A 25478-nucleotide genomic window follows, 5' to 3' on the forward strand; every position below is an offset into this window, starting at 1 on the left:
ACTGCCTGTGGTTAACAGTTGACTGAAATGTCAAACAACCCCTGATTGAGTTACAGGCCAGACCTAACGTTCTCCCAGTGCAGATATCAGGGATGGAGGGTTTCCTTCACACCAGCAGGAGTCAGTGTAGTGAACTCATTACCCTCGTTGCTTCCACCGCAGCCGCAGCGTGGCCCGTTGGCCTCACGTCTGGCCTGTGCTTCTGTGGTCACAGAAAATTTACCTTTAATGTCTGAGATGAGACGTCACGGGTCATGATGGATGCTCGGGCTTCTCGCTGGGATTCCGTCTTGCTGTGAGAACAGCGTGAGTTCTACTTCCTGTTGCTTTCTTTTGGAGTGGCCCTTGACATGGCTCTACCTGTTTTGAGTGTTCAGGTCGAAATTCAGACAGTTTTGTGGGTGATTTGTCTTGATGATAAGACTGGAATAGATTTCCAATCTGATCTAAAATGTTAAGCACCTAGCTTCATATCCTTCATAACAATAATTGTTTTGGCGGTATATTTGCAGTGTGCCAAACTCTGAATTTTATATCATAAACGTACTGTGCCAGTTCACATGCTTAACTTCCACGATCCGACTATTAATATTGTAGTACTGTGCATGTGGCTGAAAAATATCAGCATATTTGAACACCCCGCAGTTATCTTGGATTGAGACGTACAAATTTGTGCACGAGCCAGTCACTCAAAATGAAAGATGAGTTTTTATTCCAGCTTGGTTTTGGGCTATGATCTAGAACCTGAATAAAACATTACAAATGGTTTCTTTGAGAGTTTTAATTGGGCGTATAAAACGCAGTTTAGTTCCACTGTGGTTTGGCTTAAGGTGGGATACATGACGAAAGTTCTTGGTGGATATTATTAAGTATAATTGTACACAAAAGTGCACTTTACCAAACAAAGTATGATAAGAAAAGATAGAAGTGAAAACTCAGCATCCTCAGCTATGTGGTTGGTCTTCTGTCCTGTGCAGCAGTGCCCAGCGCCAGTCATGACCTCATGACCTCTGACGGAATTTGTCAAACCTAATGGCTCCTGTGGGGAACCTGTCTATCATGGTAGCAAGAAAAGACACTGTACTGTGGATCTCTCAGGTTGTCTGTCCGGACAAAAACTGTTTTAAAGCAGTGTTCTAGCAAAGCACTAAACCTTTTTGTTTTGGCAAAAGTTTGGACACGCTTGATTTAAAGTGGAGGTATCATGCTATGTCATGCATTCTGACTTTTGTACACAGTGGAACGTGCAGGCTTCTCTTGCTTAACATGTTTAACTGTCACAAAAATCAAATGATACAAAAACAGCCTTTTTCCACCTTAGAAATGTTGCCAAATTATGAAATATTATATTTGTTGCTGACGCATAGAAGATCATTCATGCATTTGTGACCTCAAGACTACTTAGTGGTTGTCCTGCATCATTAACAAACAAATTACAGTTAGTTCAGAATGCAGCTGTCAGAGTTCTTACCAGGTCCAGAAAATACCATCACATAACCCCAATTTTATCAACCCTTCACTGGCTACCCATTAAGTATCGTATTGATTTTAAAGTTCTTTTAATCACCTATAAAGCCTTAAAAGGTTTAGCTCCTACCTACATAACAGAGCTTCTATCACACTACAACCCATCACACTCTCTAAGATCTCAAAACTCTAGAATAACTAAATCCCCCAAAGGAGATTGAGCTTTCTCATACGTAGCACCTAAACTCTGGAATAGCCTTCCTGATACTATTCGAGGATCAGACACACTCGCCCCAATTTAAATCTAGATTAAAGACACATCTTTTCAGCCAAGCATTCACTTAATGCAAAATATGCTTAATAAACCACCGGGCTACTGCTGACATTAGATATTTTTACTAGAATAATTTAAACTTGTTACATAACACCATGAACTGTATTTTACCTCTTTTGTGTTTTTCGTTTTTCTTATTTTCCCCTGTAAAGCTGCTTTGGAACAATGCACATTGTGAAAAGCGCTATATAAATAAAATTTAATTGAAATGAACTTGTTAAAAAAACAAGTTTGATGTATGACGTAGTACTTATGTGCTTGATACACTCCCCCAGAACTCCAACTTGTTTCGGAAAGTTTTTTTAAAAGTCTGGATCCCTTTTTCGTAACAGGCATCCTTTTCCTTTTATTGGGCAACTCTTAAAGAATTTAAAGTGGATACGTCATACGCCACTTGAAGGAGGGTGAAATATACTGTAAGAGTTTTTATTTGTTTAGTTTTCTGTGGTCACTTTTTAGTGGTGATTCTGTTAAAAAATGTGGAAGGAATAAGATTACTGGTGTCTGAATCTTTAACTAGTGTATGCCTGAGGACAATTTCTATTTCTAAATTTATCATTTTTAATTTATTTTTGTTTGGAAACAACCAAACCAAAGCGTAGTAGGTTTGTCTATTTCTAAAATATTATTTGTTCAGCATTACTATTTAAAGTGATATAATCAAGCATCCGTAAAATTTCATTATTAAATTTGTTCTGCCTTTTAAATCCCTAGTTGTTTATATTTATGAAATTTATAAAATTTCATCAATCATAACAAACCTCATCAATCATCGTTTGTGAAAAAGGGCAAAAATACGGTTTTCGGTTTCAGAATTTAGTTCTCTAGAGATAAACTGTTACTTGCATGAAAAAAGTCAGCAAGTTATTTCTTTTAGGATTTGAAAATGGTGCATGCCTTATGAAATGTTTTTAAAAATACACTGTTCATGTCACAGCTCAGCTGTTGGTCATTATTCATATGGTTTCTCCATTTGGAAAAATCATCCTTCGTCATAACAATTTTTTATAAAAAGTAATTGCAGTAGTTTATGTGTGCACGTGTGCGCGTGGCCTTGTTTTTATATCCCGGTTGGGACTTAAACCTGAATGCACACCAACTCATGGGCACTCATGTCGAAATTGAGGTCCCCGTGGGAAAAAAGGTTATAAATTGTAAAGAACAATATTTTTGGAAAATCTAAAAATGCAAAAAGTTTTCTATGATCTTTAGGTTTAGGGGTAGGGGATAAAATATAAAGTTTAAATATAAAGTGCGAGTGAAGCGGAGCGATGTGTTGCTCCACTTAATATTTCGCTCTATGACCATGCGCTTCGATCATTCGCTCACCGACCAAGCTAACACTCCTCTCACGTTTAGCTTACGCTCAACAGAACACCAAATCCCACTCAGACCCGCTCCGACATAAAATTTGTCTAGTAAACCAAATTGTTTTCAGTTTATAATAAACTTCTTGAATAAATGTCTCAGTTTAAGTAGGCTGATAAATAGCAGTTATGTTTCTGTCCGACATTCTAATATATTTAATCACAAATAACTGTATATTACCCGATAAAAGTATACAGGTAAAAAAATTTATTTACTCAACTTTCTCCTATATAGATGTAGAGGTCTGCAACCACCCGGGTTGTCCAATAATAAGTCATTTATATTAAACTTTTAACGCCTGTTGAAGAACAAAGGTGAACAAATATGGCGCAAACAGATACTTTGCATAATGCTGCATTTTGTCATTGCTTGTATTGAATTTGGCCGTATCTGCTCTCTCCAGCCCTGCAGTTTTCAGCTTCTGGCTACATTCAATTGCTAAATTCTCGCTGGGCTTTTGTTGTGTTAGCATCCGCAGTGCGAAGTTCCCCTCTGTCAACCTGTCACAGTGGGAGATCCTTGTCGCCGACACTCAACCCTTTACTATAACGGCAGGAATAATATCCCAGAATGAAGAGTTGTCAGCCCGAGCCCTCTGTCCCGCATCAAGGATCAAAGTTCTGCCTAAAGACCCCTGACACGGCCCCTTTTACAGACACATCTCTACTTAAATTCTCCCAACAGAAAAAACAATGGTGTGAAAATTGAGATGCCGTCTTTAACTGCGAAAGAAAAAAACGTGTGAGGAATCGGAAGGAATTTCCAACTATATAAGTAGGACACGATGGGTAAATATAAACCACTTGTTATAACAGGAACTTGAAATTTATAGCTTGTAGTATTTTGTACGCAGACTCTTGCTTGGTTTCAAAATATTGGCGTCGTAATTGTCTGCAGATGGAAAGAGACGCAGCTTTTGGTTCGGAACGCTCCGTCAGAGCGAAGCAGCTTTTCTGGGAGCCAGAGATCAGCTCTTTGATTAAAAGACTTTCACGCCTAAAACGTGTCACTCACGAGAGAAAGACCATCTTGATAACGCACCAGAGATCTGGGAAGTCACTGCTGTCTTTGAATTTCCAAATCCATCTAACCAGGTGTGAGACATCCAATAAAAACCGATGCGTATTTTGAATTCGCCCAGGATGACAAGGAGTCTTTGTTTTTGAAATGGTTACTTATGATTTATTCCATGCCGTGCAATATTTTATAATATCAATATTTGGTATTGATATTGTAAAGAAGGGTTATTCTCCAGTGTACTTACTTCCCTCCAGGTGTCGAGATGGTTTTGGAACACGCACAGTTTTATTCACACAGGTCTGCTGACAGAGCAATAAATATAATATATTCCCTGTCAATCATACATTTATAAATAATCTACTGTACTGTACATAAATACTCAGAGAATGCCTTTCTTAAGGGGCTGTTTCTGATGTAGGTCCAGAACATTCCTGCTTAACTCCTGTTTTATTAAATTCACAGAGGTTGATGTCAATTATTAAGAATTAAACTGCCATACAGCCCTGTCGATCTTGACAAATTGGCTCGTGAGAAGTTTATTAAAATATCTGTAGTCTATTTGTTTCTACACATTATTGCTGTCTTATTAAAACGGAAGTTATCAACATGTTGTGCTTGGCAGCACGAGAGTAGAAATGGAAATAGTTTTTTTTATTTGACACACCACGGGCAGATACACAAATTCTAATGTGCAGAAAAATTAAGATCCCACTTAACCATAACCCAAAATATCTGGCTTATTCCATTATATCAAATTTTTTAAGCCTTTCCTAAAATAGATTTTGCAGAATGAGATAAAATATTTACAATATTACATATTTACTGTCTCTAGAACAGTTTGTCCGTTTTGGGGTACTGTAGAAACATGGTACATTTAATGTTGTTTATAAATAGCTGTGTTTATTATGCTGTTTTATGGTATGTTTAGTATTTTTGGTTTTGTCAGCATTGTGTTTTCTATATCTCCAGTGGTCCCAAACAGCACAAAACAAGCCGACGAAGAGCGGAAGTACCGGGACTGTACAGAACTCTACCAAGCTGGTTTCCAGAAAAATGGAGTTTACACCATCAATATTGGCCCACAAGAGACTAAAAAGGTACCAATTCTGATATTCACTCTTATAAAAAAGGTGCTTCGGTTCTTCGCTGCCATAAGAACCATTCGGTTCCATAAAGAACCTTTCTGTTTCACAAAAAATTATTTAGATTATAGATTATATAGATTAGAGTTTTGACTGAATGGTTCTTTGTGGAACCAAAAAGGGGTATTCTATGGCATTGCACCATTATTTTTAAGAGTGTACATGTCTTTCTCTAAATGTACTCTAAATAGTTAGTAAGAGTTGGTTCAGTCAGTGATACTGGTTAATTGTAACCAGGTTGCTGTGTGTGTGTTCAGCTGTCTTTGTGTGAATGTGTGGGGTGATGATGTCATGCTCTTTGCCGACTGCGCTAGATTACAGCCAGGTGTCCCAGTACGCCACAGCTTTGATCTCAGGCCTGCTACCCTTTTTCAGCCAATTACTGTTTGGAGAAATCGCTAAACTAATGGGAATATATGTTGTTTTTATAAGGATTTAACAACGCATAAGGTCAAGTGAGGTGGTTTGTGGGTTCTATCCGTTCTAGTACGTGTTTGTGATTTGCATGTCTGCATTCAAACAGGTGTACTGCAACATGGAGTCCGCTGGGGGCGGCTGGACCGTGATCCAAAGACGTGAGGACGGTACTACGGACTTCCAGAGGACATGGAAAGAATATAAAATGGTACGCAGCCATTTTTTCTCGTTTAACCCCCGGTTTTACTCTCTCTGCATGTGCGATGTTGGAAGACGTGATTTTCATCTGTCCTTTTAAACAATGCTTGTGGGTGATATATCTTTTCGGGTCATCTGTCTTTTATTTCGGCCCGGAGGAGTTAGGGGTAGCCATGACTACCCATAGTTTAAGAAACAGATGAATCTTTATTGAAGTTGGAGCAGAGACAGAAGAGAAGAGGATCACACTTTACTAGAAACGATTGATTGAATGTCTGAACTGGCACGCGATTGACATTTTATTTTTAGATTTACATTTACATTTACATTTATTCATTTGGCAGACGCTTTTATCCAAAGCGACTTACAAGTAGTTTTTTTTTTTTTTATACAGTGGCACATTACTGCAGAGCAATCAGGGGTAAGGTGCCTTGCTCAAGGGCCCTTCAGTCATGACCTGCTGGCACTGAGATTAGAACCAGCAACCTTCTGATCACAAGCCCAACGCTCTAACCATTAGGCCAACATGAAATCCAAAAGTCGTTGCTAAAGAGGGACGTCAGTGCTGGCAGAGCGAATCGAGAAGTAACTCTTATTGAGAATCAAATAACTTTTAATGTGCATATTTTTGTAAAAAGCGGTATTGTATTCCATAGTATATCTGTTTGGTCACAAATACCAAAGGGATTTTGTGAATTAAGGAATTGTAAATGTTCCTTAAAGCAAAGAACACTTGGTCATCAAATATTTTTCTGGTGTTCTGGGTAATTGCCATGGCAATGCTGTGGTGGATTAAGTTTTTAGATTTGCAATTTCTAAGGTGTTCTGGCTAGGCCAAAGATGGTTATGGCTTTTGATTGGCTTTCCTGCAGCTCAGTATGGCGCTAGCAATGCCAAGGTGATGAGTTTGATCCAAGGTATTGCACATACTCAAAGACAAAACAAAAAATGTATAGTATAATGTAATGTAAATCTCTTTGGATAAAAGCGTCTGCCAAATGCATAAATGTAGGTTTTCCATTTATAATGTAACTCTTTGCCAGATTTTTCAGCCATAAGTTACAAATTGTAACCGAGATCGCAGAAAGTAAATAGCACCCAAATTTTCATTAAACCACACAATTTTAAATACAAAGTGTTATGATCTTATGAAGCAAACCTTTGATCTTGCCATTGCAAATGCCACACTATAATAACAAAAAGGCTGTTGATAGACTAAATCTAAACCCGTTGACCGATAATGTGTCTCTTCTTTCTATATTTCATGTAACAGTTATGACTGACAGTCCAAAAAGTCACGATTTTGACCTGGAGCTGTTTGAGGTTTAGAGGCATAGCCCATTAAGTCAACACTAAATCTCATTCGGAGTGAAAGTTATTAAAAGCTCTTTCACATGAATGCACATCATGAGTCAATAAAACTTTTATTTGTAATGTTCACTTGTGGGGGTTGTCTTTATCCTCGGATTTCTTGGGTCAACTGAAATACTTTACCTCTCCTCGTCTGAGCTTCCGCCCCAGCCAATTACTATCAGCTTCATCAACATTTTGTTTTCAGGCTTACATCAATTTCCCAGAGGAAGATGGAATCAGGCTATGAAACGTTTGTTCCTTGGTTTTGGCAGTGTTAATTTGACTTTGCGGGAGAGGGGGTTTTGGATGGGCTTCTTTGAATCATTCTGTTTCGGGAACGATGCATAGCAACCAAGTTAAGACACCGTTTACCGATGCTGAGTTCAATAAAAAAACACACACCCAGGAGAACGCCCTGCTTCAGGATATAAAATAACAATTGATTTTCATTTGTCCCTAACATTACACATTTCGTTCACGGAAGGAATGATGTGGTTTCTGCGTGTGAAACGCGTGAGACAGAACGTTAGAGAGAGAGAAGGGGAGAACCTTACCATGGATGATAACATGTAGGCAAGACTTCCAAAATGGGAAACCCAAGCAGAGTAAGGTCCTTTAGACTACAAAACAGATTTCAAGGAGTTTTGGAGGGGAGACCTCCTCTGCGCTTTTTAAGATGTGCTACGGGTGAAAAGAGCGTCTCGTATTTACTCCCCAAAACTCTCGCCCATCAATCTCTTACACTCGGGCCTCTCCCCAATTACATTCCCGAGAGCCAGCAATTAATAGGTGAGAAGAAAACCCCGGCCAATCTGTAATGCAGTAAGAGTCACATTGACCCCAATGCCCTGGTCACATGCAGCCAATGCCAGACGCACTTTGCCCTAGCAAGATTCATTTACTTACATGTAAACACATACAGATCCATGTTTAATTATTCAAAGGAATGAATATGCCTAGAATCAGCTCAGCGCTCAGGATTTCCATCGCCGGCATTGAAATGTAGTTCATTTGGCTGGAGCTAGCAGTAATAATGGGAAAAGTATGGTATTTACACATGTTGCTCGGTCGGGCCACCCTATAGATTCGTGGCACGTTTATATGGCGATATGGTTCTGTTATTCTGTGCAGTAATTATTACTGTCACTGCCACCTGCACAACATTGTGACATGTTTCAGATGCCTTTCTCTGTCTGCTTAAATGAGCTGAACGGCTCCATTAGAGACGTGGAAGCGTTCCAAGATATCTACAGTGCTAAAACTATTCAATTTGCGTGTGTGTGTGTGTGTGTGTGTGTGTGTGTGTGTGTGTGTGTGTGTGTGTGTGTGTGTGTGTGTGTGTGTGTGTGTGTGTGTGTGTGTGTGTGTGTGTGTGTGTGTGTGTGTGTGTGTGTGTGTGTGTGTGTGTGTGTGTGTGTGTGTGTGTGTGTGTGTGTGTGTGTGTGTGTGTGTGTGTGTGTGTGTGTGTGTGTGTGTGTGTGTGTGTGTGTGTGTGTGTGTGTGTGTGTGTGTGTGTGTGTGTGTGTGTGTGTGTGTGTGTGTGTGTGTGTGTGTGTGTGTGTGTGTGTGTGTGTGTGTGTGTGTGTGTGTGTGTGTGTGTGTGTGTGTGTGTGTGTGTGTGTGTGTGTGTGTGTGTGTGTGTGTGTGTGTGTGTGTGTGTGTGTGTGTGTGTGTGTGTGTGTGTGTGTGTGTGTGTGTGTGTGTGTGTGTGTGTGTGTGTGTGTGTGTGTGTGTGTGTGTGTGTGTGTGTGTGTGTGTGTGTGTGTGTGTGTGTGTGTGTGTGTGTGTGTGTGTGTGTGTGTGTGTGTGTGTGTGTGTGTGTGTGTGTGTGTGTGTGTGTGTGTGTGTGTGTGTGTGTGTGTGTGTGTGTGTGTGTGTGTGTGTGTGTGTGTGTGTGTGTGTGTGTGTGTGTGTGTGTGTGTGTGTGTGTGTGTGTGTGTGTGTGTGTGTGTGTGTGTGTGTGTGTGTGTGTGTGTGTGTGTGTGTGTGTGTGTGTGTGTGTGTGTGTGTGTGTGTGTGTGTGTGTGTGTGTGTGTGTGTGTGTGTGTGTGTGTGTGTGTGTGTGTGTGTGTGTGTGTGTGTGTGTGTGTGTGTGTGTGTGTGTGTGTGTGTGTGTGTGTGTGTGTGTGTGTGTGTGTGTGTGTGTGTGTGTGTGTGTGTGTGTGTGTGTGTGCTTGTGTGGGTTGTAAACCTCACATTGTGGGGAACAAACGTTCCTATTGCAGTTGCATGATGGGAAGGATAGATCCACTGCCCAGTTAGTTATGTCAACAAAAATCAGTCATGTAGTCCCAACACAAAAATTAACATATTATTTACAAATTGAAGTGGTTAAACATGATAGCATTCATAAAGTTGGGACTTTTAAAATATCTGTTGTATTAACTTTTTAAAAGACTTATCTAGACTCTAGTCACACACAATGTTTAGACTACATATGGTTTTATAAACTGGTATTTATAAAAATAATAAAATAAATATGGTAGATGGTTTCAGCAGCAACATAATAAACGTCATGTGGCCCAAAAATGTACTTCCAGTAGACCTCTGCAAAGGATCATTAACTGTTGAGTAGTTTTGATGTCATTTAATACAATAAATATAAAATAAAATATGAATTGTTATTTATGTAAATGAAAGATGAAATAAATTGTTATATTACAACCAAACATAGAACGCAAGTTAACTTCAGGCCAGGCGCGTGCGTCCGATGAAACATCATATGTACAACAGCATTAGTTCACAAAAATGTTGTTGTAATTTTCTTTCAGTTATGGAAAGGCTCATATTTAACTTTTGGAATCCATAAAGGACTCACCTAGAATCTAGTCACACACTTCATGCTTAGATCACATAAAGGGTTAATAAAAATGAAGTAAAATAACCCTTGTTTTTTACGTTATGTTCTGATACACTTCACTGTTCAGTATAACAGTTTGAGAACAGCTTCTGGTAACACCCTTAGAAACAGATCTGATCCAATTAGATTTGGTTGATATGTGACACCTGTGCTCATTCTTGAAAAGCACCAGCCACCTCACATTATACCGTGTGTTGAGCAAAGGTCATTGGCTTTAGACAAATGTCATAATTCTATGTGTTTTCTCACAGTGTTCCAGGTCTGATGTCTGTTACACATCAAAACACCAGACGCAGACTAGTTCTTATTGATATCTTCATGTATTAACATTTTCTAAGAATTCTGTAATTATTATTTCAAGCAAATGATGAATTTTGAAATTCCATTCTTGTTTATTCTGTTCAACTTCAAATATGTTGGATGGGATTTTCTTTCCCACTGCCTCATCCAAGGCCTTCCGTGACCCGAGTCGATACTTGTTCTGACCCACCGTCCCTCCCTCTCTTGCAGGGCTTTGGGAGCGTTTCAGCTGAACACTGGCTGGGAAATGAGTTTGTGTACATTCTGACCAATCAGAGGCAGTATACGCTCCGTGTGGAGCTGACCGACTGGGACGGACATCAAGCCTTCTCTCAGTACGACAGTTTCCACATCGGCAGTGAAAAAAACCACTACAGGTATTGAATTTGTTTAGTGCAGTGTTGGTTTAAATGACTAGAATATATTCCTCCACAGCTCATTTGTAATTGTAGACAGCGTCCAAAATAACTTTGACCTTTTCTTTACTGGCCAGAAATATTTCTTATCGTCTATGAAATATTATTTTTCATTATACAGTATGTTTTCCCTTTTAACAGTGATATCTGACTATTGTTTAGGAATTTGTGACAAACCAGTTCATATTTTCTTTTTGGTTGTTTAAAGTGATAGTTCACCCGAAAATCATTTATTATTAATCATTTCCTCACCTTCTTGTCATTTCAAACCTGTGTGACTTTCTTTCTTCCGCACTATAATATATATTTTGAAGAATCTTGAATTACAGGTAAAAAAAAACTTTATGGATCCATTGCTGGTGTCTTTGAAATGAATTTTCTTTAAATCACATATTATTTAGTGATCTAGTTAAGAATTTCGTTACCAGACATCACATTTTTGTTTATTTATTTATTCAGTCAGTCTGCCCGTTTTTACTGACATTAAGTTCATTTTGGATCCTGATTATAGAAGTCAAACACACCTTTTGGTAATCATTACTATTGAATCTTTTTTTTTCTTTATTTTGTCAGTTCTTGTATCATTAGATATACATATAGACTTGTTATATCAATGCCGTTTTCTTTGTCTGTAAACGGTAACACCTGCAAGTAATGATAGGAACAGTTCAGAAAGCAGTATTATTGATCAATCTCATTTTCATTTTTTGGAAATATCACAGATTGTTCTTTCTCCAATGAAAATGATTTATTCCACAGCGATGGCCGCTTCAAAGGAAAGCAGAGCCTTCACAACATGCTGAGGGAAAATCAAGCCATTGGTTTCGAGTCAATCTTAGGTTGAATTGGGGTCTTGTGTTCCCAAGAGTTACATTTATCATCACAGTCAACTACTTGAATTTCTCATTTTAGCCAATCTAGTCTTTGTTTGGCATACTTGTAGCAGCATGTGCACGTTGGGCAGGTAGACAACAGCTGTCTGTGGCGTCTTGCGCACTTATAGTCTTATAGCGGCCTGTGCTGGTGAGACTTTCAGGAATCTAATCAGCATTCTCATCTCTAAAAATAGATGTGTTCTCTTAAACTGTTCACAATGCCTCTTGGGAATACTGGCCAAAAGGAACCCTTTGCTTGAAGTGTGTACAAGGTTGTCACCTCTGGACATTGATTTGGTTTCTATGAAACAATCCGTGTCAAGCTTTTTTTAGCTGTGTATACTAGCTTAATAATGACATGTTTGCTTATTTTGCACTTTTCCTCTCTGTTTCTCATATCATTATATTGACATTAGTTTTCAATTTCTATTTTATAACTTTATATGATATAATATTTGATATGTTATGGAAGTTTATATTACAGTTAAGTATTGTGTAAAGCAGCTTTTTAAATATTTTGTGGGGATAAAACCATCAAATCTAGTTTGCAAAATACATCATACTGTAAGATGGTGTCCAGCAGCCTAACCCATCAACACGTGTGCATTATACATGCACTCATGCATGTGCACACAAATGGTGTGTACATACGTGGCACGAAAATGCTCTTGAAACTTCTTTATAAAGATGTTTAATGCTCCTGATCTACAAGCGTGTACGTGAATCCACGAAGGATCATTATGTACTTAATATATTACAAACCATAAGCGTTTTTATTTAACAGAACCAAAGGGGAGATTTTCCAGTCAGGAAATGTTCGCCTGTCTGCCAGCCACTTGCATTTGCGTAAATTTAAAGCTACAAGTGTGAAGAGTATTTATTGGGGGAATGTAATGCCATAGACTTAAATCACGAAAAGGACTAAATGTCACGTTTATTAAGGTTTTAATGATTTCTGAACTGCATACAGGGTAAAGGTTGAAGTGAACAAATAACACTTGGCTAAATAAATACCATGCTAAGTGCAATAAACTTGAAATAATGAAGGTCTTTTCCCCTTCTTTCATTTTTTTTACCAAGCAAGTTTCCGCAAAAGTCTGAGGCAATCATTTTGGGTGTATGAAGGGAGTCACACGAGGTTGATCCAACAAATCAGTCTGGATTATTGGGCAGGAATATTACAAATGCATATTAATTTGACACGTCAATCATTTCAATAAAGTAAACCTTTAAAGCCCGGATCTTTTCAGTTTAAAGCATTTTTGATGTTTACATAATACAGCTGAAATGTGCTCTAGCCAAAATCTTAAGTTTACACATTTATTAATTTCAAGATTTAGATATTCACAACGCAAAAACAAACATGACAATTTGACCTTTGTGTGGGAAAAATAACATTTGCAAGTCCGGCTGCATTCTTTTGGTAAACCTCAAGTAGAGTTACTCTATCTACGGCTATCACAGAGTAACCGTATATACCTCAGTGGTACTAACTGACCACAGCTCTGCCCTGCACACAATTTCCCATTCATACTTAATTGAAATACTTGATCTGGATTTACGAGATGGAAACTGCAAGTAATGGAACACGCAGACCATAAGTGGTAAAAATGAACAAAGCCTTTTACACTTTACACGTGGGTGTACCACGGGATCACTGTTTCATGCTCAGACTATACGCAACATAACATTGTTTTATGTATAAGTAATATTACAGGAATCTGTTTACACTGGGAAACATGAAAATACATATTTGATGACAGGGTTATCGCTTTATTAGACTAAATGGTGAATTCATAGATTTAATGTCTTTTTAGCCTTTGCAGATGCAGTTAGCTGCGGAAAGAATGAAGAGACCATTTCAAGTGTATTTTTCTGTTTTTCTAAATGTTCTATTTATATGTAAGTGTTGATCAAATTATTGTTTTTGTTACATGTGAACTAATAACAATGTTAATTTTCTACTTAATTTAAAATATTAATTTCAACAGGTTGAAATAACATAAAAGATGCTTTGTAATTCATCAGACCTCAAATACTGCTAAAAAAAATAAGTTCACATTCACTTTTAAGTAATATAACTGTAATTTGTACATCATTTACATATTTTACTTTTATGCATTTGGCAGACCCTTTTATCCAAAGCGATTTACATTGCATTATACTATACATTGTTTCTAAGTATGTGAAATCCCTGGGATTGAACCCGTGGCCTTGGCACCATTCTCCAACCACTGAGCTACAGGAAAGGAAAAGTTCACAAATTAATTTTTATCGCAGTCTTGTCTTGTCATGCAGTCTTTCACATTGCCTTTTTATTTTTTGACAGACACTGGACTGGACTGGACTGGAACTGGAATTTTTTCCCACATTTATATTTGTCTTTGCAGTTTTTTCTTTAGGGTTGATGTCTCTGTATAGTATTTTCCCCTGATTCCAGATTCTACTTTATTCAATATTTATCCCATAATGTAAAATGAAGGGACCAGTATTTGACTGCTTAGCTTGCACAACTACCCAAGAGGATTCTATTGAGGTGAATGTGAATGCTAACTAATAGCGCAAGATAGACCTCTTTGTATAAACAGATTAAAGTTTACAAATAGACATTTCATTATGATTATGTGTGTAAATTCTTTCTTCACTTAGATTTACTTCTCTCTTTTCATTTAAGTAGAAAGAGAGATGAAATAGACAATATGCATTACTCCATTCGTATAATGTAATGCATTTGATGATGTTGAGGTTTCCAATGGTGGTAAAACACACCAGCTCTTATTACAGCTATGTTTACATAACATATGGATCCTGACGCTCCTTAATTTAACAATCAGCTAAATGGATCTGTAGCGGAATTGCTTCAAAAGATCAACACTGTTGTAATGTTCGTCTGGCACCTGTACAATAATCCACATCACTATATTGGATGTGATCGTACAGTGCCTGTCTCCAACCGCAAGGCATTTCATTTGTATTTTTAATAAGCCACATAGAGGAGAGTTGAAAAATGATATTTAACCATAATTCAGTGATTGCACTTTTTTCCAGTAAATGGAAGGTTAACAAGAAGTTAATATTTTGAGTTTTGTGTGAAGTGGAATTTGGGAGAGGCCGAGAAGTGTTGTGTTTTGTTTCCAAGGAGAACCTACACACAAAGGTTATGAAGGATAAGGGTAAATATCTGGGGGTCCCAGAGGGGACAAGACCGTGCTACAACAATCTTTCTTCCCACTGGGATGGGGTCATAAAGGGGGTCATCACTCTTGTTCATGTTGCAGTCCTTGGCTGAAAGCCACTGACCCAACTCCAGTGCCCACAGTAACAGACACACAGAGTCCGACCGTGCTCTGTATATTTGATTGAGGGAAGAGTTTGTGAGGGCATTCTGTTAAAAGAATGCATTTCCTGAAATAAGCTTTATTTTATCAGCCTGGCGTTTGCATCTTATTGGTTGACAATTGTTTAATGAATACTGGTTTTAATAAGGTCATTGAAAATGTGGTAAAAATGTGAATGTGGTCAAAATGTGGGTACAACGTGACTGAGAAAAGTTATTTGTGAAGGCCAAGAGAAATTATTTTAGTTACTTATTGGATCATGGATATATTTCTGTTTTATTACTCACCATGTACTGTTCTTGACTTTTCACAATCAGTCTTAGAAATACAATGCCTTGTTTTCAATGTTTTGCACACAAATTGAGATGAAAAACCAATACTAAAATGTGTTTTTTTTCCTCAGGTTCAGTGAACTTTGGGAAAGAATCCTTTTTGACCAAAGAAAGTGGCTAAATTATGCATGAACCTATTTGACTTTTAAAGGGATAGTTCAGACGGAAATCTCGTCATTTTAAACCTGTTTGATTTTCTTTTTTTATAAAAAACACAAAAGAAGATATTTTAAAGAAAGTAACAGGGCCAGAACCCATTCACTTCTGAACACCAAAACTATGCGTGTGAATGGGTAACGGTTAACGACAGTCTTCAAATATCTTCTTTTGTGTTGTGCGGAAAAAATAAAGTCCTACAGGTTTGAAATGACAAAGGGGTGAGTAAATATTGAGTTAAAATACCATGAGTCTATGCACAGACATAGTGATCTTATACAGCAACATGCATCTGCTTTTAGTATATGCCACATGGTAATTTATGAAAGTGGGCTCTTAAGCTGCCAAATCCACAGACTTTGCTCTGTGATAATGACAAGATCTTTAGTGGAATCGAACAGTCTGATGTGAATTTTGGCGGTCTTGGCAGTTGGCGTACAGATTGTTAAAAGCTGTAAACTGTTGATGCCTGGGGTGTACTGTACATATTCATCTTGAGTCTATCTATCAACACTATCAACACCGTAAACCTCATTCAGAGTGAAGTTAAGGGCAACAGAGAACTTCAAAAGGTCTTGCAACAGCTAACCAATTATTTGTTCAGTATTGTAAGCAAATGAGGTAAAAAATAATGACAGTAAAAGGTATTTTAGAGATGTTCTGTAATCTGGAGATATCTTAAAAGTAAGTTTTGTAAGAAAGATTAGTTTGACCTAAAAAAACTGTTGTAAAATCAAACTTTTAAAGTAATGGTCCACACAAAATGAACATACTGTCATTAACTCACTCTTTTGTCATTTAAAACTTGTATTACTTACTTTCTTCTGCAGTATTCCAACATTATTTTGTGTTCTGAGGAAGAAATAAAGTCCTACAGGTTTATAATGACAAGAGGGCAAGTAAATTATGAAAGATTTTTCATTTTTGGGTGAACTATTCACCAGACAGATGCAGTAACTGATAATAGAGTAAATGTATGTGTTTCTGGAGACACCTTAATGTTACGAAATGTAAAAACTATCACTACATGTTTCAGAGATGGGTTGTGACAGATAAAAGGCATACAGCAGGAACTAACTGTGGGTTTCTCTCAGGAGCGTGTGCTTATCACACTTCGCTTAGGTGAGTTTTGACATGACCCACAGCTGTGGAGAGGAAGCAATATTTAAGTCTTTCTTTATGTTCAATCTCTGGCAAGGAATTCTGGTTTGACTAAAAGGGGTTCTGACGCAAGGACCCCTATGGCACGTTTGACTTATACATCTAAGTTTTGTTTTCCCGCTGCTGTATTTGGGCTGCGTTAATGTTCCCTGCTTCAAGCCCGGTTGCAGTCTATGCTGCTGGATTTTGCAGTAGCTCATTTTGATCGTTTCTGCCTCAAAGGCTGGTGGTTCAGTGAATCAAAAATATGCTAGTGGGACTGTTTAGTTTTATCATAAGTGATATACAATTTTACAACATTTGGCATCGCATTTGAAACAAACTAGAACAGATCTGACAGTAAACCCTCATTTGCTGTAAATAAATGTCAAATTTCCAGTAAGGAGCACTGCCATCATTTCAAATGAGAAAAATAAGATGAGCAGGCACCAGAAAACATCCCCTGGGATACTGTTGTGAAAGACCTTTTGAATCTCATTCCATTCTCAGTTCTCATCTGTGCTTTTCCTAGTAATGCCTGGTGTGATGAGAAGAAGGCCTTGAGGACCCGTTTCAGCCATGCAGATGTTTAAGCTCAGAGTAAAACAAAGGCCATAGCGTGACATGCAAAAACATTAGTATAACAAAAATGACCGAACACACAGGAAGTAAATCATATGCTCTTCTGTGAATTAAGATGGTTGAAATTGGCCTACATGTTAGCTTTTAGAAGCTGCAGTGACTTGTGATGAGCACCGATCGAGAGACCTTGCCACAGAGAAATTGTCAAATAATATATTTACTTTTGGTCAGAGCAGGTACCTTATTTAATTTGATCGTAACTAAAATAAAACTTTGAGGGACATTTAATGGGGGTCTCTTTAATGGGGTTTATTCATGAAACTTAAGCAGAACAAATTTAATTCAAATTCATAAGCAGAACATCAATTCAAATCAATGCAACATTATACAGTATGTGCGATCAGAAACACATGCGTTTCATGAATGTGGCCTAGTATGTTGTACTGTATAACTTTTAGAAGGATTTATTTTTATTGTATTGTTGATCGACAGATACCAAAGTGCAACGTAGGGACAAAAAAGAAATTATTGAACAGTCAGTCCATCAAATTCTTGTTTTGGTTAGTATCAAATTTCTGCAAATGTAGCGTTCAACCTAAAATGAATATGTGAAGAAGTAGATTATAGACCACTTATAGACCACTTGGCGAGATGTAAACACTGGTCCAGCAGGACTTCTGGTTTCATTTTTAAATTTTGTATCTTATTAATATTACAAATAATTAAATCTTAAAGATATTTGTTAAACATTTTGATTTGGTTATAAATGTTCTGTTGGTTCTGTTCAAAGTTTGCGCCGTGTTTAAATAAAGTAGCGTTCTGGACTAGCGTTGGAACTGCATTGTTTACGTCTTCTGAAGTTGGAAAACAGGTATAAGAACAGATATAAGGCTGTGGATTGATATGGCTTGAGACCTGGAGAAGTTAGAATGAGAAGCAATTTTCTTTTGTTCTCAAAATCTGGGTTCAGCTCTCCTGTTATGATAGAAACTATGCACAGCAAGTGAAGCATGCTTTTTTTAAACAAGCAAGTGGATATTCATAGCACTTGTGCTTTAACAAATGAACGTAAAATGTAGTCTTTAATGTCAGTAAGTTATAGAATTCATCGGTTTGGCATAGAGTGTATATAGAAACCGCAACAACCAAGGCCGTTTATCTTTGTGAAGAGACTGCAACAGTACACTTCATCTAAATGAGCATGATGTCACACAACTATGCTTGCAACCAATATGTGATGCGGGGGGCTTGAAATTAATCAGTCGGCCCGTTACAAGAAAAATCCAAATGATGGATGAAGTGTAAGGTTCTAAAAAAATAAATAAAAAGAAAAAAACCCACTTAACAATAAAACCGACAGCTACACAATCACAGACTTGGCGTGTGAAACCCAATGTTGCATCCAAGCCTCTTTTGACAAGTCTTAAACATTTAAATGTTACCAAAAATATTATACATTTTTCTTTTCGTTGTCCAAGATATGATTTATAAATCTCCACTGTCCCGTTTTATTTGAGGAGATGACTTTCAGGAAATGATTTTGTGCGGCCGAACATGCATTATTTGCAATTCCACTTTTTTAGCTGGCATGGCTGTGCAGTCTTGTTTTTTGGCTTGATGTATGACCTAGTCAGAGGGGTAATAAAAGAGAGAGGTTGAGACCCTGGGCAGAACGTTTGGTGACACAATGGGAAACTCAATGGCCACCTTTCAACCACTAAACTTTGGGCGTCAGTGCTGCATATTATCAAGGTTTTGCTTTTGAACTCAAGCCTGCATTAAGAGAGGGTTTTGAATTTGTGGTTGCAGCCTCTAGTGTGAACGGTTGGATTAGAGTTACTATGTGGTTTCTGTGAGTAAGATCATGTACGTATCTAGATTCTGTGGAATGAGGGCCAATGCATTGAAAACAGATTGAAACCCTTAAGAAATTACACATGGGTCATCCAATGTAAGACTAACTACATAAATCACAAGGTGTCAGAATAAAAAATTGTAGAAGATATTTTGAAGAATGTTGGTAACCGATCAATGGCCGTAGCCAATCACCTATGGACACTAAAACAATGGAAGTCAATGTGTACTGTAGTTGTTCGGTTATTAACATTCTTTCAAAAGAAGATATTTTGAAGAAAGTCATACAGTTTTTAAAGGACAAGCGAATGAGTAAATGATGACAGAATTCATCGATTTAAAAGTGTCTCTCAACTCATATTTCCCCCATCTTCCTCCACTTCAGGTTATTCCTAAAAAGCCACAGCGGGACTGCGGGCAGGCAGAGCAGTCTGGTGATTCACGGCGCTGACTTTAGCACTAAAGACATGGACAACGATAACTGCACATGCAAATGTGCGCTGATGCTGAGCGGAGGTAAGGCACCATACATGTTCTGTTAAGCTCAACCCTCATGATCGCTGTTCTTCAATTCAGACACTGATGATCTGAGGAACCTAGGGATGCTCCGATACCAGTTTTTAAAGACAGCGTACGATTACCGATATTTTGCTTTTCTGGTACTCGTCGATACCGATATCAACACCGATGCCTGTACCTGTATTCTTTTTGGTGACGTGGCCATGTTCCAAGCACAACACACTGAAACTAATAATTCTGCCTAAAAAAAACACATGAAAAAAGACAAATTTATATGCTTGTCACAAAACAAATTTCTGTCAGGTATTTCACGTGAGGTATCGGTCTGTGGGCTTTGGATGATCTGTTCCAAAAGGGATAGTTCACCCAAAAAATATTTACTCACTCTAATGTCATTCAGAACATTGAAGCAATATCTGTACACAAAGCCACCGAGACATTTTTCAGAATGTCTTCTTTTGTGTTCCACAGAAGAAATAGTCATAAACAGGTTTTGAACAACATAGGGGTGAATAAATGATGACAAAATCATTTTTTACTGCATAAAGCTTTGAGTGAGTAGTAATGAGGTCTTTGTGGACTTTCATATCCTGTGAGGAGTCTACCAAATTGGGCTAAGCATCAAATAACTGTAGGTCTCTGTAATAATCCCCATAACCCCATGTTCTGAAGTTCTTGAATCACTTGTGTACATCATTTTAAAACCATGGGGCATTAGTTCCTCTTCAGCCGAACCTGCCCTCACTTCTTATATCTGTCAATAGCTCTTCCTTTCTAGCCAAATGCTAAATAGGGTCCTGACTCCCGAATCATCTCAAAAATATTTAATATGAGGATGAGAATAAATATGAGCCCTAGCAGGTTGACATTTATAAATCAGCTGTGCGGAAAGAATTGGGCGATACAATCAATAAAATAAAACAGCGTCTCACTGAACGATTTTAAATGAATCTAGTTTTCTTTCTTTGAAAGAAATTTGGCTTAATGGTACAGAAATATTCATGTCTTGAAACAGAACAGTTTAAATTCTGTACTGTAAGTGCTTTAATGAAAGACACATGGGTCCTCTAGTTCTGGTTTTTATCACAAAATCAAACTTTTATCATTCTGTTGCCTCGTTGCTGGTTATGAAGTGTGGTTAACAAGGCTGTAAAACAAGTTCCCTGGAGACGAGCAAAGCACTCAACCAAGCCAAAGGCTCGAGGTGCAACAGCATGGTAACAAGCAGAATGAGCGTCCAATCGGTTTGCTGTGTCAGAGCTGTGACAAAGGGCAGCGCGTTGAACAGCCGACGGCTGTTAAAATGTCACAGACCTCTCTGGCATTCGAGGCTGTCAAGTGAACTTCAAGTCCTTCATGGGAATGAGACATGCCGCTGCGGGCACAGCGTGGGCACGATCTGCCTGTGTGTACGTGTCTGATCCAGTGCAGTGGCTAGATTAGTATTTAATGGGCTGAGAAGTGACACGGCTGACAGGCTTTCTGGGCAAGAATGATCTTCTCATGGCTAGATGATAAGAATTAGCCACAACTAACTCTTATCGTTTTGTGAGGAGGCAGAATGTTACATTTTCCAGCTTCAGTTTTAGGCGCCTTGTGTCAGGTCATCACGCAGTACGAGACATACAGTACATATTTGTGTTATATTCTGTTTATAAATGTATTTAGCTCTAAATACTGTCAAGGTTATCAGATTCTATACCTGCTGCACACCAGGCTGTGCCAGTATGTACCACAGTGACCACATAGCACCAGTGTAATGTTGGATCTAGAATCATAGTTCCGTGCCTGACCAAGAGTTAAAAAAAACGTAATATTATGCTGCTATAAAAATAGTTTGTCATGAAGTAATGACAACAAAAATAGTATCACATCAGGTCCAATAACAAGGGCAACCAAACAGCACTCTGTGTTTATCAGCACGTCAACAAAATGCCCCCATGGCATCATTTTAACCGGTGAACTGGTTATATTTTTCTCCATTACACATCACTGTTTGCATACTATAATATACAGTACAGTATGTCATTTATATAGTACTTTAATAAGAAATATCTCAACATATTACGTTTGGACTCAGTTCCATTTTCCGCATAACTCATAATGTGATAACATCTCAAGATAACCAGGCCTTTCTCCAAATCCTCTTAAATGTGGTTAAAATGTTATCAGAGTGACGTGTTGGTGATATGCAGATTAATTTCCCACATGAGACTGGACCAAGAATCAAGTTGTGACGATTTTGGACCTAGAAAGCAAAAGAAAAGCCTTCAAGATCTCATATAATCCAAAATTAGTAGTTTGGGCGATATCACAATATCAGATTTATTATTGTCCCCAAAAGAATTCACTGTGACAACATTGTTACGATATCTATTTAAAATAAATAATTAAAGTCTATCATAAAAAACGTTGTTTATTTCTTTGTGTTTTCTTTTTTTGACCAATGAGTCAAACTCAAAATACATGCGTATTGAGTTTGAGAGAGAATTGGTAACCCTTGTGGCTCTTAGGGGAAAATGTTAAATTTAATAATTTACTATATGATATGTCATCATTTACTCACCCTCTTGTCTTGTTTCAAACCTTTATGGCTTTCCTTCTTCAGCAGAATATCGAAGAAGATATTTTGAAGAATGTTGTTAACTGGCCCCCATTTACTTGTTTACTCGTTTAGTGTCTATACAATAGAAGTGAATGGGGGCCAATGCTGTTCGGTTACCAACCTTCTTCAAAATATCTTCTTTTGTGTTCTGCGAAAGGTTGACAGAATTGTCATTTTTGGGTATCACTTTACCATCGATAATCATGGTTTGTCGTATCATGGTTATTATCGATACGGCATATTGAGACAACCCTTTAAATGTAAATGATTGGAAAATGTAAATGCAGTAGCTCTCTATACATTTCTACTGTAATATGTAAAATCTCAACACTTGTTCACCAATGGCTAATGTTTGTGTCTTAGGATGGTGGTACGACGCCTGCGGCCCTTCCAACCTGAACGGTGTGTACTACAGACAAGGACAGCACGTCGGAAAATTCAATGGAATCAAGTGGCACTACTTCAAAGGGCCCAGCTATTCTCTCCGTGCCACTGCCATGATGATCCGACCAGTCGACTTCTCATAGTCCTCCGCAATAACCCAAAAGCCCCTTGGGCCCATTTTGGAAAGCAGTTTTTGACTTCTGACTTCCTGGCCCATGACAGTATCAAGTAACGCTGTGTAAGTGGACAGCTATTTAGCACCTGGATAACGTGAGATTCTTTCGTGATAACACCTCTCCAGGAAACAGCAATCCTGTGAATAGAAAGTCATCCTCGTTGTGGGACTCCACAGGAGACGGTGTGCTCTCTGGGAATCTGGGGCGGGAGCTGACTTGGCTGGTCTTTATTTTTAAATATCAGATGTATGAATTCAAGTGCCATTCACTTGCCACTCAGGACGTGTGGACTGCTGAAGCAAGCACATCACCTTTGATGGTAGCAGACTGCACCTACCGTCCCCAATGTTTGGCCTCCAAGTGTATTTTAACAACTTGAATGTCCTTCAATATTCTAAAGGGACCTAATCAATTTTAATACAAACGTGTTGCACAATTATATTCGGGTTGTGATACTTCACATTTTTATGCCTTTTTTATCCCAGTGTATTATTAATATTTTATTTTGTGCATTATTCCTGTCAACATGAAGAAAACCATAGCATGCAGTTTTAAAAGGTCACTTGCATTACTATTTACAAGAAACATTTGTGGAGTGCTAGTGCCAGAAACAGCCCTTCGGCAAAGAGTGGCATACCCATCGTCCAGCGTGACTTTATTGAGTGCAAACCGCATGTTATTACTGGCTTTGAACTGTATGGACCTTTAAGTGCATCATAACTTGGCATCAACATGGGGATGCATGCCAAAGATCACAGCTATTAAAGACAATACTGTGAAAATGTTTGTCTTTACAACAGATGGAGAAAAGCCAATGACATACAGGATGGCTGATGCAGTATAATGCAAATAACTACAGTCTATTATGTTTTAATTCATTGGAATTAATACCATATTGTCTTATGTGAATTTGTCATATTAATGTTATGCATATGTCAGTTTTGTACGCTGTAGCTCTCTTTCAAAAGCAGCTTTTTTGTCTGACCGATAAGCTTGGATTTTCATTTCTATTTACTCTAAGGTTTGAAGGATGTCAGGTAAGTGCTTGAGCTTATGTTCATTTTAAATTTTTTAGCAGTCCACCACTTATCACTTTACAAGGTATGCATTCTGTTTTAACGGTGGTACAGAGTTTGTTTCTGTTACATTTTTAGAGATTATTTTTTTATTGTACTTTTGAGCAGAATATTGGTGGGATGGCAAATATAATGTGTTATTTTTAGCCTGCCGACTACCATCACAAGATATAACATCTCATGTCACAAGATTTTGTTTGGACGATTTCAGTCTTTTATCAAAAAACACCCTTCTAGTCCTTCACAGAAGGACATTATTTTACTGTACGACTACTGTCTGCCGACATTTAACTACTACCAGCATGGAGCATTTTACTGGAAACAGGTACTTCTAATCTATATACATAAACTCTTTGGATTGTAAAAGTACAGAGTGGCATGTTTTAGTTTTTATTTTCACATTAAATAGTCTTTAAGTTGGTCAAAAGTGGCTTTCTAGAGGAAAGCACCGCTTTACCCTTATACTAGCTTAGAGCCTGAATCAATGTTCTCAATAAAAACAACAACATTTATAAAATAAATAAAATAACATTTATAGTATGGACTGCTTACAAAAACTTTGTACCTCAACAAAATGTTACATTTGCAATGTTATTTAAACACCATCCTTTGTAACAATGTTCAGAATCTCATGATGTTATTTCAAATAAAAAAACAACAACGTGATGTTCGCTTGTACAGTGATTGAATGCACACGCGTCTGAGTCATTTATAACTGCTTCAGTAATCTTAGTGCCCTCACGTCGCTTTTCAGCTTTTTGCCTTTCAGTCACATCACCCCGTAGTCACAATATTTACACACGGCAAAAGGAGAAAACAGAAAGGGCCGCCGTTTCGCAAGCGAATGGGCCCTGAACAAGCTGAAGAGCCATTGTATTCGTAGCTAGCAGACTGTTAGTTCTCCTCCACTCTGCCGTGACAGTTTGCCGAGGTGTCAAACGATGCTGTCGGGACCCTCAAATCCCTCCATAGCTGACATTCCTGGACCCTAATCGAAGGGTTAAACAAACGTCAGCAGCTTGTAAACTGCGCATTTCCTTCAACACCTGAGATGACCCGCTGCGTGCTCTGGAATGCGACTGCCTTCAGATGGGCACGGACGCGATGGAAGACCAGCCGGCCGTTTGAGGAGCTAAAGTGTCCACAAAAGAAAGACCAAGAGAATACATACTTTGAGGAAATTATAACAGAAGTGACAAGGCGCGGTTGCTTCGCTTATCTGATGTATAGTTTAACATGGATGACACATTGATATCATCCAGAGTCTGGAGAGAGCGTGGGGTTTAGTCTCGAGTGAGCAAGAATGTTAGGTGAAGTCTAATGCTGAGGCTTCCACGGTTCACTGGATTTTCTGAAGACTGATCATTTCCTGTTTGCACAAGGCGATGGGGGACAGGAAGCCCAGAGGAGGATCAGTTTTGGCCTGCTGACGAGTAATGGGCTCGACGCCAGATCAGACAAGAACCAAGATTATACCTGCAGAGTGAACTGGGACATCTCAGGCTCTGTAGCAACATCAAACAGCATAGCATGATAAATAACCATTAACATGTGGAAATCAGACCA

General features: G+C 38.2%; 1 protein-coding gene across 3 annotated transcripts in view; it reads left to right on the plus strand.

Annotated features, from left to right (window-relative positions):
- angpt1 (angiopoietin 1) overlaps positions 1–24603 on the plus strand; it is a 70920-nt gene extending 46317 nt beyond the window's left edge. For all 3 annotated transcript variants that reach the window (XM_079484064.1, XM_079484063.1, XM_079484065.1), the window contains 5 exons: positions 5159–5286; positions 5855–5956; positions 10670–10836; positions 19538–19668; positions 22640–24603. In XM_079484064.1, coding sequence (XP_079340190.1) covers positions 5159–5286; positions 5855–5956; positions 10670–10836; positions 19538–19668; positions 22640–22803 — 692 coding nt within the window. In that variant the 3' untranslated portion in view covers positions 22804–24603. The remainder of the gene's footprint in view (positions 1–5158; positions 5287–5854; positions 5957–10669; positions 10837–19537; positions 19669–22639) is intronic.
- The last annotated feature ends 875 nt before the right edge of the window (positions 24604–25478 follow it).

This window comes from Barbatula barbatula, assembly GCF_947034865.1.
Source record: "Barbatula barbatula genome assembly, chromosome: 21".
In the NCBI taxonomy this organism is placed as follows: Eukaryota; Metazoa; Chordata; class Actinopteri; order Cypriniformes; family Nemacheilidae; genus Barbatula; species Barbatula barbatula.